Source organism: Bufo gargarizans, chromosome 8 (assembly GCF_014858855.1).
Source record: "Bufo gargarizans isolate SCDJY-AF-19 chromosome 8, ASM1485885v1, whole genome shotgun sequence".
Taxonomy (NCBI): domain Eukaryota; kingdom Metazoa; phylum Chordata; class Amphibia; order Anura; family Bufonidae; genus Bufo; species Bufo gargarizans.
Window position 1 is genome coordinate 190,127,987 of NC_058087.1, and position 17,541 is coordinate 190,145,527.

Here is a 17,541-nt window from a genome sequence, read left to right on the forward strand (position 1 = left end):
GATCCGTTTTTTTTTCCGGATGACACTGGCAAGACGGATCCGGCATTTGAATGCATTTGTAAAACGGATCAGGATCCTGATCAGTCTTACAAATGCCATCAGTTGACATACGTTTTGACGGATCCGGCAGGCAGTTTCGGCAACGGAACTGCCTGCCGGATTCCTCTGCCGCAAGTGTGAAAATAGCCTAATTGATCACCTAGAAGACGTCCATCTAAATATGTAACAAGAAAAAAATAAGCACCTGCAGTACCAGCGATGGCCACATGTCGGGTGGCGCTGTTCGGGCATATGTAACAAGAAAAAAATAAGCACCTGCAGTACCAGCGATGGCCACATGTCGGGTGGCGCTGTTCGGGCATGTACATCGTTGTGCAGTGTAGTTTGTAGTCTGTAAAGGATGGTCGTGGTTTATACCACTGGGGAGAATTGAGAGCAAATTCCTTGCAGAAGCTCTAAAATCCGCATGGAAATCCGCCCAAGGGTCCCCCCCACATGGTGGATTTTCCATGCAAATTTCAGTGCCTTTTGTTTTCTAAATCCACTTGGAATCTGCTTAAAATCTGGCAAGGAGTCCACGAGGCACAGATTGGAAACCTTGGCATGAAGATGGCTGCATCTATGTGCGGGTCCACAACATTTACATCTGCAGAAGTCAGAGGGTCCACCATGGATTCCACTGCGATACCACACATGGTGACCAGGTGTGGCGCTGTTTTTGAATGAAAGCAGCCATGTTTGTACCTTGCAAAACCCGTTAACGGAAAAGTCTCAAGTAAGGAAGACTACTTCATCATCCTCTTGTCAACTACTTCTTTTTCTTGGAAAGCTGGGTGGCACACGTGGCATCTGCGGCTGTAGGAAAACTGGCAGCCATATCGATCATTAAACTGCCGCTCTGGGATATTATTGACTGGGGATTTTTTATATCCCGAGTAAAGTGAACATCCACCCCAAAACATTATTTGATCCCATATGTTCATGAAGGTCAGAGTTTGGGCAAAAATCCTCTGCATACACATAGAATTACATGAGAAAATGCAGACTGTCACCACCAGAGGGAGCTGCGGCGCTTACTGTAGACTGTTTACACATTGACCTCTATGGTAAATCTGTATGCAGTAAGCTCTTGAGCTCCCTCTAGTGGTGACCGCAGGGAGACAAAAGTTTATCATGGCACTCCACGTCGATGCAGAGGATTTGGAGCTCTGTATCAGGAAACAGGAGCTCTGACTACTATAAAGACATATTCCAAAATTACCTGGAACGGAGTTTGGTGGAGAATTATTAAAAAAAAAGGGTTTTTTAGGGCTTAAATATTCATGAGAAATGGCGCTGAAAGCAAAATGGCCGACAATCCATTTATGTAAGAACGCAGAGCAGGAATCGGAGCCTCGCGCTGCAGCCGCCACATTAAGAAACTGTGAGGAAAGCTGTCAAGTGAAACCAACACGAAGTCTGACAGAAAAATCCTCTTAAAGGTGCAGTGACGCACAATAAAGGCGCAGAAGAGACTGCTTCACTGCTTTATTCCCATGTGGATATATTACGCCTTGAGATGACGGCCGTGGCGCTTGTAGCGGCTCTCCTCCGGTCTCCCTATGACAACACTTCTTGTCCCATGTCATCCGCCGTTCTTGATGGCTGCTGTGTGGACAGTGATGTGGGCTGTGACAGGGCTACAGTGTTGCGGCACAGAAAGCGTTGTCATGGGGGCGGTATGAGCGGATGATACCTGAGAATTGGTCTCTTCCCTCCCCCCGGAGACACGTATACACCTTAGATGGCCAACCGCATCCATGTGTCCCCAGCTAACCGAATCTTTGCCCTTGGTGCAGGAACCCCTCGCCCCGTTGTGTCGCCCGCGGTCTTGTCTACTGGTTCCTGTCGTCCGCTTGGTTTCGGGGGTTCGTAGTGGACGACAAGGACTGAGTGGAGAATGGAGCCCGGCAGGTGTCGTGTGTGAACAGTCCCTAGGGGAGGCGGCAGCTATTCCCCGAACCCCCAGGGGAGCGGCACAATGCGGCCTGTGCGGCGGCGGAGTGTGCTGACATCATCCGTCCTATTATCGTCTCCTGCTCCCACACATCCACGGCTCCCGCCAGCTCTCCTCCCACATCTTCCTCTCGGCTGACACTCTGCCATCTTCTGTCGGAAGAGAACGCTCCCACACACCGCGGCTCCGGGCGGCGCTGCCAGGAAGGAAAACGTCGGCATCTCAGGGTGTCAGAGTCTAATGAGGGACCCCAAACACCCTGCAACCTGTGGACTGTATCACACATGATGGGGTCAGATACACAGCTCAGCAGGCAGTATCACACAGGATAGGATTAGATACACGGCTCAGCAGACAGTATCACACAGGATAGGATTAGATACACAGCTCAGCAGACAGTATCACACAGGACAGGATTAGATACACAGCTCAGCAGACCGTATCACACATGATGGGGTTAGATACACGGCTCAGCAGACAGTATCACACAGGAGAGGATTAGATACACAGCTCAGCAGGCAGTATCACACAGGATAGGATTAGATACACAGCTCAGCAGACAGTATCACACAGAATAGGATTAGATACACAGCTCAGCAGACAGTATCACACAGGATAGGATTAGATACACAGCTCAGCAGACAGTATCACACAGGACAGGATTAGATACACAGCTCAGCAGACAGTATCACACAGGATAGGATTAGATACACAGCTCAGCAGACTGTATTACACAGGATAGGATTAGATACACAGCTCAGCAGTCAGTATCACACAGGACAGGATTAGATACACAGCTCAGCAGACAGTATCACACAGAATAGGATTAGATACACAGCTCAGCAGACAGTATCACACAGGAGAGGATTAGATACACAGCTCAGCAGACAGTATCACACAGGATAGGATTAGATACACAGCTCAGCAGACAGTATCACACTGGATAGGATTAGATACACAGCTCAGCAGACAGTATCACACAGGAGAGGATTAGATACACAGCTCAGCAGGCAGTATCACACAGGAGAGGATTAGATACACAGCTCAGCAGACAGTATCACACAGGATAAGATTAGATACACAGCTCAGCAGACAGTATCACACAGGATAGGATTAGATACACAGCTCAGCAGACAGTATCACACAGGAGAGGATTAGATACACAGCTCAGCAGACAGTATCACATGCAGGGGCGGACTGGGAACTTAAAGTGGCCCCGTTTTGTAATCGGGTACAAACTGATGGAAGGCAGGGCCAGAAATACCATATTGCGGCACATTATACCGCCCTACCAGAGCCAATTACCACAGTCCATCAGAAAATACATCCCCAAAAACTCCCACTGACCGGCGGTGAGGAGGGCTCAGGCGGCCCCCTGGGCATCGGCCCAACGGGAAAGTTCCCTGTAAGGTCTATGGCCAGTATGATAGGCTTGGACACGGTGACCGCACCCGGGTCCTGCAGATAACGGTACATTATACCCTCAGTTGACATTCAGCTCTTTGGTCTCTGCGCCGGGGTCTCCTCCTCCGGAGGCGTCATCTGTAGGGTCAGTGGGAAGATGAGATAATTGAGATCGCCTTGTAATTACATGGAGGGGGCGCACCCTCCACCCTGCATGCCTTACTCTATGTCTATCAGGTGCACACTCAATGTTCCCGTGATTATAACACCCATCATCTCCGAAAGTACCTGGTATAATGGGGGTAGAAATCCTCTCTGTGTTATTTACTACGATCTCTGTGTGACACCACATGCAGCCTCTCGCCTCACAGACCTCGCCCAGCTCATTTCCTATAACACCTATTGCAGATGAGGCTTGCATGGCGCAGTACCTCTTTTCACCACAGGTGTCAGCATAGCTGTGTTTCCCACAAGCAGCTCCTCCCTCTTCTTCCAAGTCTACCTGAAATCTGACTCGGCCAAAATGCTGATAATAACGTGTGAATGAAGCCTCTCCCAAAAACGAGACCCCACGATTTTATCCTTTATAAGAGATCTACACAGACGAATGTTTTACAGCTCTGCTGGTACAATCCCTTTAATTCACAGAAATTCATAGTCCTGTAGATTGGGAAATCTCTGGATGGAGACCTAAGGACAGGCAGATGTAGGATTGTTCCCCAGTCATCTGGACTGAGGAAAGGGTTAATTGTACCCAGAACATCTGCTGTATGCCCCTTTTACACGTCCGCCATACTAGAGAGCGTGCATTATGTAACCGGTCTGATCGGCTGTCTCGCTGCCCCCAGGGTTTACTGATAAAAGGCGTCACTCTGTGCATTCATCCTTTTTACTACCGCTATAAACATGGCCGCCCCCATCCATTGTGTTATCCTAATCCGCACGGATCTTATATTTATCTATACTGCTCTCTATAGCGCGCACAGCAGAGTCTTAAAGGGAATGTATAGTTGGATGGATCCCTTTATCTAAAAAAAAATGGGCGAACAAAGGGAAGCAAATGTGTCCCCAAAGTGCATTCGGGTCTGAGCTCTGACTCCTAAAAACAGGGCACCATGTGTTTCCCAGGAGCTAGCACTCTAGGGTGGGGCGGATTTGGTATTTCTGGGTGCCACCATCACACCGCTAAGCTCCACCCCATAGCCCATCACTTGGCGGTGCAGCCTAGACACCTCTGCTACTGATCTACAGCTGAGAAGGGCCCCCCGGGGCCCCTGCGCCGCTGAACCTGCTCCGCAGGCTGTATGTCTGCCACTAGGGTTGTTTCTTTCAGCCAACCAACCGCTTGTTGCTGGCGGGGCCCCCTGACTATTGCTGGTTTGGATAGAAATCACATGTACTGTCAGTAATGATAGCAGCCTGTGGCTGCCTCTCTATTCTTTGTAAGACTACAACTCCCAGCATGCTCAGAGCGCAGTCATGGCTGCACAAGCTTTAGCAGCAGCAGTAGTATTGCCAGAAAGCAGAGTTTCAGGACCACGGAGAGCGGGCGTCTGGATGCGGGAAGGTCCCAGGTTTCTGTCTGTGTCCCTGCTGCCGGACGGAGCTTTAAAGAGGTTTTCTGGGAGCTTAAAGGGCAACTCCAGTCATAACTGATATGATATAATACAGGGATAGTTCCCGAGTCACATGGTTATGCTATTTTAGAAATTCACTTAGGGAACCTGTCACCGGTATTTTGTATTGAGCTGAGGGCATGGGTTGCTAGATGGCCGCTAGCACAGCCGCAATATCCAGTCCCCATAGCTCTGTGTGCTTTGATCTATATGCAAATTAACCCGAGATGAGTCCTGTACGTGACTCATCTCAGAGACAGGACTCACCTCAGGTTAATTTGCATATGTATCAAATCGTTTTTTTGACACAATAAAAGCACACAGAGCTATTGTAAAACTACAACTCCCACAATGCCCTGCTGTAGGCAGATACCTGTAGGCTGTTCGGGCATGCTGGGAGTCGTAGTTTTGCAACAGCCGCAGTTTGAGGAAGCCTTTCCTAGGGGATGTAACACTGGGAGAGTCACTTATAGAGAAGGATTTGGGTGTCCCTGTAGATGGTAGATTAAATGACAGCACAATGTCAATCAGCTGCTTCTAAGGCCACCAGGATATTGTCATGCATTAAACGAGGCATGGACTCGCGGGGCAGGGATGTGATATTACCACTTTACAAAGCGCTGGTGCGGCCTCATCTGGAATATGCAGTTCAGTTCTGGGCACCAGGCCATAGAAAGGATGCCCTGGAGCTGGAGAGAGTACAGAGGAGAGCGACCAAACTGATAAGGGGCATGGAGGGTCTGAGGTATGGGGAAAGATTAAAATAATTGAATTTATTTAGTCTTGAGAAGAGACGTCTAAGGGGGGACATGATTGACCTGTACAAGTATATAAATAGGCCATACAAAAAATACAGGGAAAATCTGTTCCATGTAAAATGTCCTCAGAAGACGAGGGGGCACTGCCTCCGACTGGAGAGGAAAAAGTTCAGTCTCCAGAAGCGTCAAAGCTTCTTTACTGTAAGAACGGTGAATTTGTGGAATAGACTCCTCAGGACGTGGTCACAGCAAGAACGGGGGACGGTTTCAAAAAGGGTTTAGACGAATTCTTAAAAGTAAAAAACATTAATGCCTAGAAAAACGTGTAGAAATCTGAGTCTCGCTTCCTTCTGGGATTCGCGTCCCCACCGATCCCTTGGTTGCACTTGATGGACGTTTGTCTTTTTTAAACCGTATTAACTATGTAACTATGTGATCCGTTGCTAACGGCAATCCCCAGCAAAAATGCATACAATGGAGGATGCCGGCAGCGGACCACATGTACCACAAAAACATCCAACACAAGATGAAATAATGTGTGGATGAGAATATAAGAGTAAATAGATCACTGCAAATGGTGCACCACAATAATATGCAACTGACAATACAAGGCTAAACCCTCACTGATGTTAAAAAATTAGATTTTAGCCAATATATTCCTGTCAGGAACATGTCGGAGCCCGTGCACCCCGCCAAGGTATCTCAGTGTAGTGCGGGACCTACCGCTAACCTACCTATAGTGTGTGATAGGTGCCAAGGTCCGACTGACTGCCAAGCTGCCATAGGTGGGGCTCGCAGCCTCCTACCTCCTCCCATTGTGTTAGTGATCTTACTTTGGAGGTATGTGGGAGCTTGGCTCTGAGTCGGACCTTGGCATCTATCCCACACTACACTGAGATACCTTGGCGGGGTGCACGGGCTCCTATATGTTCCTGAATATATTGGCTAAAATCTAATTTTTTAACATCAGTGTGAGGGTGTAGCCTTGTATTGACAGTTGCATATTAGTGTGGTGCACCATTTGCAGTGATCTAAGCACCAGGTAGGGGCAAGACGGGGAAAGCGGCAGGGCCATGGGCAATAAGTACTTTCATTGTTGCAAAGAGGTTAGGTTAAGAAATTGGCATGGGGGGGGCACCGTTTCAGTTTTTGCCTCAGGCAGCAGAAAGGCTAGGCGCACCCCAGTATGGCGGTCACTTACATTGTGTCGGTATGGATAGTTTCTTGCAGCTAACCTGGATCTTATGTGTTTTTTCTTGCAGCAAGTTGAAAACATGTCGAATACAACAAACGGAGACACCAAGGCCCAGTGTTTGCCGCGGAATGGTCTGGTAAAGATTCCCGGTCCCACCAATGGCCTGGGCTCCGCCAGTATCACCAAAGGGACACCAGCTGTCAAGAACCGGATTTGCCAGCCGCCCTCTGTGCCATCCATCTTAAGTCAAGCCTTTCCCAAGCACCAAGAGCATGTCAACCCTTCAGTGTTACCGATCATTCCTCCTCCACCGACCCACAGTATCCCACTGGGTCTTAGCCCTGGAGCAGAGAAGCGCCCAATTCCCTGTGGACCCTCACTGGATAGAGTCCAGGGCCAGGGAATGGATTGGCACCTCGCCCTAGATGAAAAGATCCTAAACCGCCTTTTCAGTTATTTCTCCGCGTGTGAAAAGTGTGTTCTTGCGCAGGTTTGCAAGACATGGAGGCGGGTTTTGTACCAACCAAGGTTCTGGGTAGGCCTGACGCCTGTCCTACATGCCAAGGAACTATACAATGTTCTTCCTACAGGAGAGAAGGAGTTTGTCAATCTGCATGGATTTGTTGTGCGTGGTTTTGATTCGTTCTGCTTGGTCGGTGTCTCGGATTTGGATATCTGTGAGTTTATTGACAACTATCCTCTGTCCAAAAAGGGGGTGAAATCTGTGAGTCTAAAGCGGTCAACAATCACTGATGCCGGCTTGGAGGTAAGAAAGAGATAACATCAGCCTGGTAATAACGGTTTTCTACAAAGTGTCCAACCTTCCATTATCATACTGCAGGTACAGGAATATAACTACTATAATACTGCCTCCTATGTACAAGAATATAACTACTATAATACTGCCTCCTATGTACAAGAATATAACTACCATAATACCGCTCCTATGTACAAGAATATAACTACTATAATACTGCTCCTATGTACAAGAATATATCTACTATAATACTGCTCCTATGTACAAGAATATAACTACTATAATACTGCTCCTATGTACAAGAATATAACTACTATAATACTGCTCCTATGTACAAGAATATAACTACTATAATACTGCTCCTATGTACAAGAATATAACTACTATAATACTGCCTCCTATGTACAAGAATATAACTACTATAATACTGCCTCCTATGTACAAGAATATAACTACCATAATACCGCTCCTATGTACAAGAATATAACTACTATAATACTGCTCCTATGTACAAGAATATAACTACTATAATACTGCCCTCTATGTACAAGAATATAACTACTATAATACTGCCTCCTATATACAAGAATATAACTACTATAATACTGCTCCTATGTACAAGAATATAACTACTATAATACTGCTCCTATGTACAAGAATATAACTACTATAATACTGCTCCTATGTACAAGAATATAACTACTATAATACTGCTCCTATGTACAAGAATATAACTACTATAATACTGCTCCTATGTACAAGAATATAACTACTATAATACTGCCTCCTATGTACAAGAATATAACTACTATAATACTGCTCCTATGTACAAGAATATAACTACTATAATACTGCCTCCTATGTACAAGAATATAACTACTATAATACTGCCCCTATGTACAAGAATATAACTACTATAATACTGCCTCCTATGTACAGGAATATAACTACTATAATACTGCTCCTATGTACAAGAATATAACTACTATAATACTGCTCCTATGTACAAGAATATAACTACTATAATACTGGTCCTATGTACAAGAATATAACTACTATAATACTGCTCCTATGTACAAGAATATAACTACTATAATACTGCTCCTATGTACAAGAATATAACTACTATAATACTGCTCCTATGTACAAGAATATAACTGCTATAATACTGCCTCCTATGTACAAGAATATAACTACTATAATACTGCCTCCTATGTACAAGAATATAACTACTATAATACTGCCTCCTATGTGCAAGACTATAACTACTATAATACTGCTCCTATGTACAAGAATATAACTACTATATTACTGCCTCCTATGTACAAGAATATAACTACTATAATACTGCTCCTATGTACAAGAATATAACTACTATAATACTGCCTCCTATGTGCAAGACTATAACTACTATAATACTGCCCCTATGTACAGGAATATAACTACTATAATACTGCTCCTATGTACAAGAATATAACTACTATAATACTGCCTACTATGTACAAGAATATAACTACTATAATACTGCTCCTATGTACAAGAATATAACTACTATAATACTGCTCCTATGTACAAGAATATAACTACTATAATACTGCTCCTATGTACAAGAATATAACTACTATAATACTGCCTCCTAGGTACAGGAATATAACTACTATAATACTGCTCCTATGTACAGGAATATAACTACTATAATACTGCTCCTATGTACAGGAATATAACTACTATAATACTGCCTCTTATGTACAAGAATACAACTACTATAATACTGCTCCTATGTACAAGAATATAACTACTATAATACTGCTCCTATGTACAAGAATATAACTACTATAATACTGCTCCTATGTACAAGAATATAACTACTATAATACTGCCTCCTATGTACAAGAATATAACTACTATAATACTGCCTCCTATGTACAAGAATATAACTGCTATAATACTGCTCCTATGTACAAGAATATATCTACTATAATACTGCCTCCTATGTACAAGAATATAACTAATATAATACTGCCTCCTATGTACAAGAATATAACTACTATAATACTGCTCCTATGTACAAGAATATAACTACTATAATACTGCCTCCTATGTACAAGAATATAACTACTATAATACTGCTCCTATGTACAAGAATATAACTATTATAATACTGCCTCCTATGTACAAGACTATAACTACTATAATACTGCTCCTATGTACAGGAATATAACTACTATAATACTGCTCCTATGTACAAGAATATAACTACTATAATACTGCTCCTATGTACAAGAATATAACTACTATAATACTGCTCCTATGTACAAGAATATAACTACTATAATACTGCCTCCTATGTACAAGAATATAACTACTATAATACTGCTCCTATGTACAAGGATATAACTACTATAATACTGCCTCCTATGTACAAGAATATAACTACTATAATACTGCCTTCTAAGTACAAGAATATAACTAGTATAATGCTGCTCCTATGTACAGGAATATATCTACTATACTAATGTCTCTTCTTAGCCACAACTGGTCTTCTAAATCTCAGGTGCCTGTTGTTACCACTAGAGGGCAGTATAACTCTGACTTGACTTGTGAAAAGTTACAGGTTGCCCTCTAGTGGTGGGAACAGGCATTGCAAAACTGTGAAAGGACTAATGGGTAGACTAATGTGGTTTATTCTGCCGTAAACAGCTTTGCACCCACAGAGACGCTTCTATGGGGCTCATCACAGGTGGTTTTTCTAATGTGATGTTTCCCACTATGTATATATATATACAGTACAGACCAAAAGTTTGGACACACCTTCTCATTCAATGAGTTTTCTTTATTTTCATGACTATGAAAATTGTAGATTCACACTGAAGGCATCAAAACTATGAATTAACACATGTGGAATTATATACATAACAAAAAAGTGTGAAACAACTGAAAATATGTCATATTCTAGGTTCTTCAAAGTAGCCACCTTTTGCTTTGATTACTGCTTTGCACACTCTTGGCATTCTCTTGATGAGCTTCAAGAGGTAGTCACCTGAAATGGTCTTCACTTCACAGGTGTGCCCTGTCAGGTTTAATAAGTGGGATTTCTTGCCTTATAAATGGGGTTGGGACCATCAGTTGCGTTGTGGAGAAGTCAGGTGGATACACAGCTGATAGTCCTACTGAATAGACTGTTAGAATTTGTATTATGGCAAGAAAAAAGCAGCTAAGTAAAGAAAAACGAGTGGCCATCATTACTTTAAGAAATGAAGGTCAGTCAGTCCGAAAAATTGGGAAAACTTTTAAAGTGTCCCCAAGTGCAGTCACAAAAACCATCAAGCGCTACAAAGAAACTGGCTCACATGCGGACCGCCCCAGGAAAGGAAGACCAAGAGTCACCTCTGCTGCGGAGGATAAGTTCATCCGAGTCACCAGCCTCAGAAATCGCAGGTTAACAGCAGCTCAGATCAGAGACCAGGTCAAGGCCACACAGAGTTCTAGCAGCAGACACATCTCTAGAACAACTGTTAAGAGGAGACTGTGTGAATCAGGCCTTCATGGTAGAATATCTGCTAGGAAACCACTGCTAAGGACAGGCAACAAGCAGAAGAGACTTGTTTGGGCTAAAGAACGCAAGGAATGGACACTAGACCAGTGGAAATCTGTGCTTTGGTCTGATGAGTCCAAATTTGAGATCTTTGGTTCCAACCACCGTGTCTTTGTGCGACGCAGAAAAGGTGACCGGATGGACTCTACATGCCTGGTTCCCACCGTGAAGCATGGAGGAGGAGGTGTGATGGTGTGGGGGTGCTTTGCTGGTGACACTGTTGGGGATTTATTCAAAATTGAAGGCATACTGAACCAGCATGGCTTCCACAGCATCTTGCAGCGGCATGCTATTCCATCCGGTTTGCGTTTAGTTGGACCATCATTTATTTTTCAACAGGACAATGACCCCAAACACACCTCCAGGCTGTGTAAGGGCTATTTGACCATGAAGGAGAGTGATGGGGTGCTGCGCCAGATGACCTGGCCTCCACAGTCACCGGACCTGAACCCAATCAAGATGGTTTGGGGTGAGCTGGACCGCAGAGTGAAGGCAAAAGGGCCAACAAGTGCTAAGCATCTCTGGGAACTCCTTCAAGACTGCTGGAAGACCATTTCAGGTGACTACCTCTTGAAGCTCATCAAGAGAATGCCAAGAGTGTGCAAAGCAGTAATCAAAGCAAAAGGTGGCTACTTTGAAGAACCTAGAATATGACATATTTTCAGTTGTTTCACACTTTTTTGTTATGTATATAATTCCACATGTGTTAATTCATAGTTTTGATGCCTTCAGTGTGAATCTACAATTTTCATAGTCATGAAAATAAAGAAAACTCTTTGAATGAGAAGGTGTGTCCAAACTTTTGGTCTGTACTGTATATATATATATCTATATATATAGATATATATATATATATGTATATTTTTTGTGTATGTGATTCCCCCACTGTACTGCCACCTGGTGGTTGTATGTGGTACTACAGTAGTGATGTGTATTTTGGTGGGCAGCTAGATATTAGTAACCCCTCCAGAGCTAATACTAATTCAGTGGTATCCAGCCTAGACACCCTCCACTTCAGACTGTTACATTTTACTTGCACTGACACATTGTAACAAAACAGATGCTGAATGAATGTTTGTTGTCTCCGCAGGTGATGCTGGAGCAGATGCAGGGGGTGGTCAGGCTGGAGCTGTCCGGCTGTAATGACTTCACGGAGGCTGGTTTGTGGTCCAGTTTACATGGACGGATCACGTCTCTGAGCGTCAGTGACTGTATCAACGTGGCAGACGATGCCGTGGCAGCCATCTCCCAGCTTCTTCCCAACCTGGGGGAGCTGAACCTGCAGGCCTACCATGTAACGGACACAGCGCTGGCATACTTTACTGCCAAACAGGGCCGAGCCACCCATACACTACGCCTCCACTCCTGCTGGGAGATCACCAACCATGGGGTGGTCAATGTGGTCCACAGCCTGCCCAACCTGACAGTCCTCAGCCTTTCTGGGTGCTCCAAAGTGACAGATGATGGGGTGGAGCTGGTGGCTGAGAACCTGAGAAGACTGCGAGGACTGGACCTGTCATGGTGTCCCAGGCTGACAGACACAGCACTGGAGTATATTGCATGTGACCTTCACAAGCTGGAGGAGCTCGTCCTTGATAGGTGGGTGGTGATTTGGAAGGAATGTCCATTACTTTTAGCAGAAGGAACCGGTGAAGAACTTACTGAGGAGCCCTGTGTAGGTGCTGAGTATAGGGAGTCAGTTGTACCCAGCCATGTGAACTGGGCAAGTGGTCACTACCTTGAAAGATGGTGTTCTGCTCTGAGGCTTTGCTGTTACTCCAAGTTGTCCTTCTTACTTCAGATCACTAATAAAGAAGAAGAGAAGGGGTTACACCTTCCAAGCATTTTACAGCCTTGAGCCATTTTCATCCGAGGGATGCCTTGAGACCCCTTTGCGGGACCATGAGGTTCCTTAAAACCTATGGTGATAAACACCCCACTGTAGGCGAATAGATTCTTATCACTTTGGTTCCTCTGGATCCATCGCACCTCGCCACCAATCCTTGTCTGATCCCCCAAAATTCTTACATTTACTGTGTGACTTGCAGTACCAGTTTCCACCACTGCTTAGAATGAAACAGTCATAGGAATCAATGCAATTGCGCCCCCACAGCACTGATCTATGTGATACAAAAGAGTGATTCTACAATGCAATACAATGTAGGGTTGTCACAATAGCAAAATTTTGATTCGATTTCTATACCATAAAAATTCGATACCACGCGAATAAAATTAAAACACCAAAAAGGCTGCGTGCATTCCGTATTTTATGGAACGTCCGACCCATAATCGAACAGTCCTATCCTATTTTTTTTGGGGGGGATAAGGTGACTAAAAAAGAATTTGAATCGTGCTTTTTTTTTTGTTTTTTTTCTGTTACGGAGTTTACCGCATAGATTTTTAAAATATTTTAATAGTTTTCAGACGTGGCAATATGTAATATTTAAAAATGTGTTTTTATTTTATTTATTGTTTATATATTTTATATGTAAAATTGGGAAAGGGGGTGATTTATACTTAGTATTTTGGTGTTTGTTTGTTTTTTACTTTTTATTTAATAACTATTTCCCCCCTTAGGGGCTAGAACCTGAGATATTTTAATCCTTTGTCCTATTCACCCTAATAGAGCTCTATCAGGGTGAATAGGACTTTACACTTTCCCTGCCGCCCTGGGCACACAGCATCAGGGATGTTACCATGGCAGCCAGGGCTTCAGTAACATCCTGGCTGCCATGGTAACTGATTGGAGCCCCAGGATTACCCTGCTGGGGCTCCGATCAGAAGCTCCCACTGCACCACCAATGAGGAGGAGGAGAGGCGACCCTGTGGCCACTGCCACCAATGACTTTAATACTGGAGGGGGCGCACTGCGCCACCAATGTTTTTAATACTGGGGGGGTGCACTGTGCCACCAATGATAATACAGATACAGGAGGCGGGTGCCAGTGGCAGAATCACATAGCCGGCACCTGGCCTCTATGACAGGGAGCTGTGATCAGGGGCAGTTAACCCCTCAGGTGCAGCACCCATCTCCTGTATCTGTATTCAACGTTAATTATCATTGGTGGCACAGTGGCCACAGCCCCTCCCCTCCTCCGCCCTTCTCTATTCTTATTGGCAGCAGCAGCACAGGGGGGAGGGACTGTTTCCTTCTCCCCTGTGCTGCTGAGGGAACATGGCGCGCGCTGAGAGCAGCACGCTCCATGTTCTCTGATACAGGGCTGCGCAGTAGCACAGCTTAGTATCGGTAAAAGGCAAGTGCCAGTATCGAATCGATACCGGTACAAAAGTATTGGTTGGGTTGGAGGTAATATGCTAGATATGTTAGATTGCTGACCTGTGTCGCTCTTTTCAGGTGTGTACGGATCACAGACACCGGACTCAGCTACCTGTCCACCATGTCATCGCTCCGCAGTCTGTACCTCCGCTGGTGCTGCCAGGTAAAACCTCTGGAAGAGTGTGGCCTCAATCATGTTCAATACTGTCTGATGAATGGTGTATCTAATCCTATCGTGTGTGATACTGTCTGATGAGTGGTGTATCTAATCCTGTCATGTGTGATACTTTTTGCTGAGCTATATATCTAAGCCTTTTGCATGTGATACTGTCGGCTGAGCCATGTATAAGCCTGCCGTGTGTGATACTGCCTGCCAAGCTCATGTATCTAATCCTGTCATGTGTGCCACTGTCTGCTGAGCCATGTATCTAAGCCTGTCACGTGTGATGCTGTCTGCTGAGCTATATACAGTATCTAAGCCTTTCATGTGTGCCACTCTCTGCTGAGCTATGTATTTAAAGCTTGTCATGTGGGATACTGTCTGCTGAGCCATGTATCTAAGCCTATTATGTGTGATGTGGATCCGATCTTTACAGTATCACCTTCTGTTGCAGGTACAAGATTTTGGTCTGAAGCATCTCCTGGGGATGAAAAGTTTACGTCTCTTATCTCTGGCCGGTGAGTTTATGATTTATTGCTCTATTTGCTGCATGTCCCAATGTACTGGATGTTGGTGGTTGTTGTGTTCAGAGAAGCTTAGGGGGAAAGCCTTGAAAACCTTTGAGGATACTCAGTATTATACATATGTCTCACCAGGTTGTCCTCTACTCACCACCACCGGCCTTTCAGGTCTCGTTCAACTCCAGGACCTAGAAGAACTGGAACTAACCAACTGTCCTGGTGCCACTCCTGAGCTCTTCAAATACTTCTCCCAGCACCTGCCTCGTTGCGTGGTGATCGAGTAACCAGCAGGAGCCAGGCGTTCAAAACAGTCCGAGCTGTATCCTCCGAAACCATTTCCAGCACTGACCATCTGATCGGAGACTTTGGCTGTGGGACTTTAATACCCGAGTCATTGATTTGCTGACAAAGCAAAGAGAGCAAGATCCTGGGAGATAATTTCACACTCCAGTTTGTGAAGACCTCATTCCATGTCCCGAAGTCAGGGTTGTATTATTTCCCGCGCTTCATCTCTTGTCTTCTCTGTCGTGGATTGATACTCACAAGTAGAGCTGGTTCCCATCCGAAACCCTATCGACGTTCTCTTTGCAAGGATTCTATGGTGTGAGGTGGAGTACAGAACATTGTGGAGTGTTGCTTCCAGTTCTAGTTGTGGTCCTCCATAGTTTGGTTCTTTCGAAGATAATTATTTTTGGTTGTTTCTTTGATTCTAGATTTTTTTTCTATCCTAAAATTGAAAAGATCAAAGAATACCAGCGACATTAATGGTTTCTGCTGGATTATGGAGTTATGGAAAGTTCAGTAGACAGGTTCTGCATGGCTGTCAAGCTCCACCTTATGGCTCTCATTCAGATGGAGCAGTTGGAAAGATCCACCCAGTACTACAATCTCGTGTCACCTTTTATTTTTACAGTTTGTCCACCTCCGGTCTCTCTGTATAGTACGGACGTTTCCAACATCTGCCTGTTGCTACTTCTCGCTCAACATTTCAAATATCTCGTCCGAGAGGAATGACCCTCTTGATGGTCTTGGTGATATGATTGTCCTATGGGAGTTATGGTGGTGGCACATTGAGAAAATCCTTCGACTTGGCCAAGGCATTCCAAATAAAAGGAAAGAGGACCACAAAAGGTCCGTTATGTTGAGTCGATAGCCTGCAACTTTCTACACATGACCAGACACAAGAAGATCTTGATTGGCTGTTGGTGGTCATTGTGCTGTGTCTTGGTTGATGTTGGTGCCATCGGACGTGTAGACTGTATAATGCGGAGTAGACACTGTCTTGAGGGACATCAGGCCTTGTATAAACCTTTAGGAGGGGAGGAAGGGGTTGCATCCCTTGTACATCTTCCCGGCTTTCCCTAGTGCCTGTACATTGATGCTGTTGCTCGATGTTCCCTCCATGACCTGCCCCCCAGAAGACCAGGGAGAAGCAGTGTGGTTTTTAATTCTAACAACATTTGTGCTTTTTGACACCTTTTTTCTGAGTTCACGAGAACTGTGAGATGTCACTTGGATGACGTGATAGTAAAAAGGAAGCTTCAGGGGTTAACATACAATCAAATTTCTGTTCTCTCTTGCTGTCTTGTACTGTCTCTGTCCATCTTTAATTCCACAGGGTCTCTCTCTCTCTCTAGGTATCGCTCCTCTCATCCTTTCTTCACCTCTATCTCTCATATCCCATATGACACGGTTTGTCTCTTTGTATGCTTGTCCCATGTTCTGGCCCATCCCCCGCATGTTTCTTTCCTCCTGTCTCTTTTTCGGACTCCTCTCCTTCCTGGAGAGCACTGTCTATGGAACAATCTCGTGTTGTTTTTTCACCATGCTTTAAATATATTAAAATATATAAGAATTCTGAGTTTTCATCCAAAGGAATATGGCCGCTCGTTTCCGTCTCATCAGTTCATTTGTTTCATTGACTAATTTCTATATGTGTGATGCAGAACTCAATCCCCACGGAAGCTTCGAGCCACCCCTCCGAAAAGAAAGCTGCACAGCAGTATCAACCAAGGGCAGCCACTGCAGGGATGGTAAACCTCTATGCCAGAGTTATTTAGGCACACTATGGCACCAATATTTCACAATTATTTGGAGACTGTATAGGGACTACAGTGGCATGCAAAAGTTTGGGCACCCTTGGTCACAATTATTGTTACTCTGAACAGTTAAGCAAATTGAAGATGAAATGATCTCCAAAAGACATAAAGTTAAAGATGACACGTTCCGTTAGTATTTTTAGCAAAAGCATTTTTTTTATTT

At 44.6% G+C, this 17,541-nt stretch overlaps 1 protein-coding gene across 2 annotated transcripts in view; it reads left to right on the forward strand.

The window, feature by feature from the left end:
• The window catches only part of FBXL16 (F-box and leucine rich repeat protein 16), a 64,874-nt gene extending 47,734 nt beyond the window's left edge, over positions 1 to 17,140 (forward strand). For both annotated transcript variants that reach the window (XM_044304292.1, XM_044304294.1), the window contains exons 2-6: positions 7,037 to 7,735; positions 12,412 to 12,920; positions 14,677 to 14,761; positions 15,213 to 15,276; positions 15,415 to 17,140. In XM_044304292.1, the coding sequence (XP_044160227.1) occupies positions 7,037 to 7,735; positions 12,412 to 12,920; positions 14,677 to 14,761; positions 15,213 to 15,276; positions 15,415 to 15,563 (1,506 nt within the window). In that variant the 3' untranslated portion in view covers positions 15,564 to 17,140. The remainder of the gene's footprint in view (positions 1 to 7,036; positions 7,736 to 12,411; positions 12,921 to 14,676; positions 14,762 to 15,212; positions 15,277 to 15,414) is intronic.
• The last annotated feature ends 401 nt before the right edge of the window (positions 17,141 to 17,541 follow it).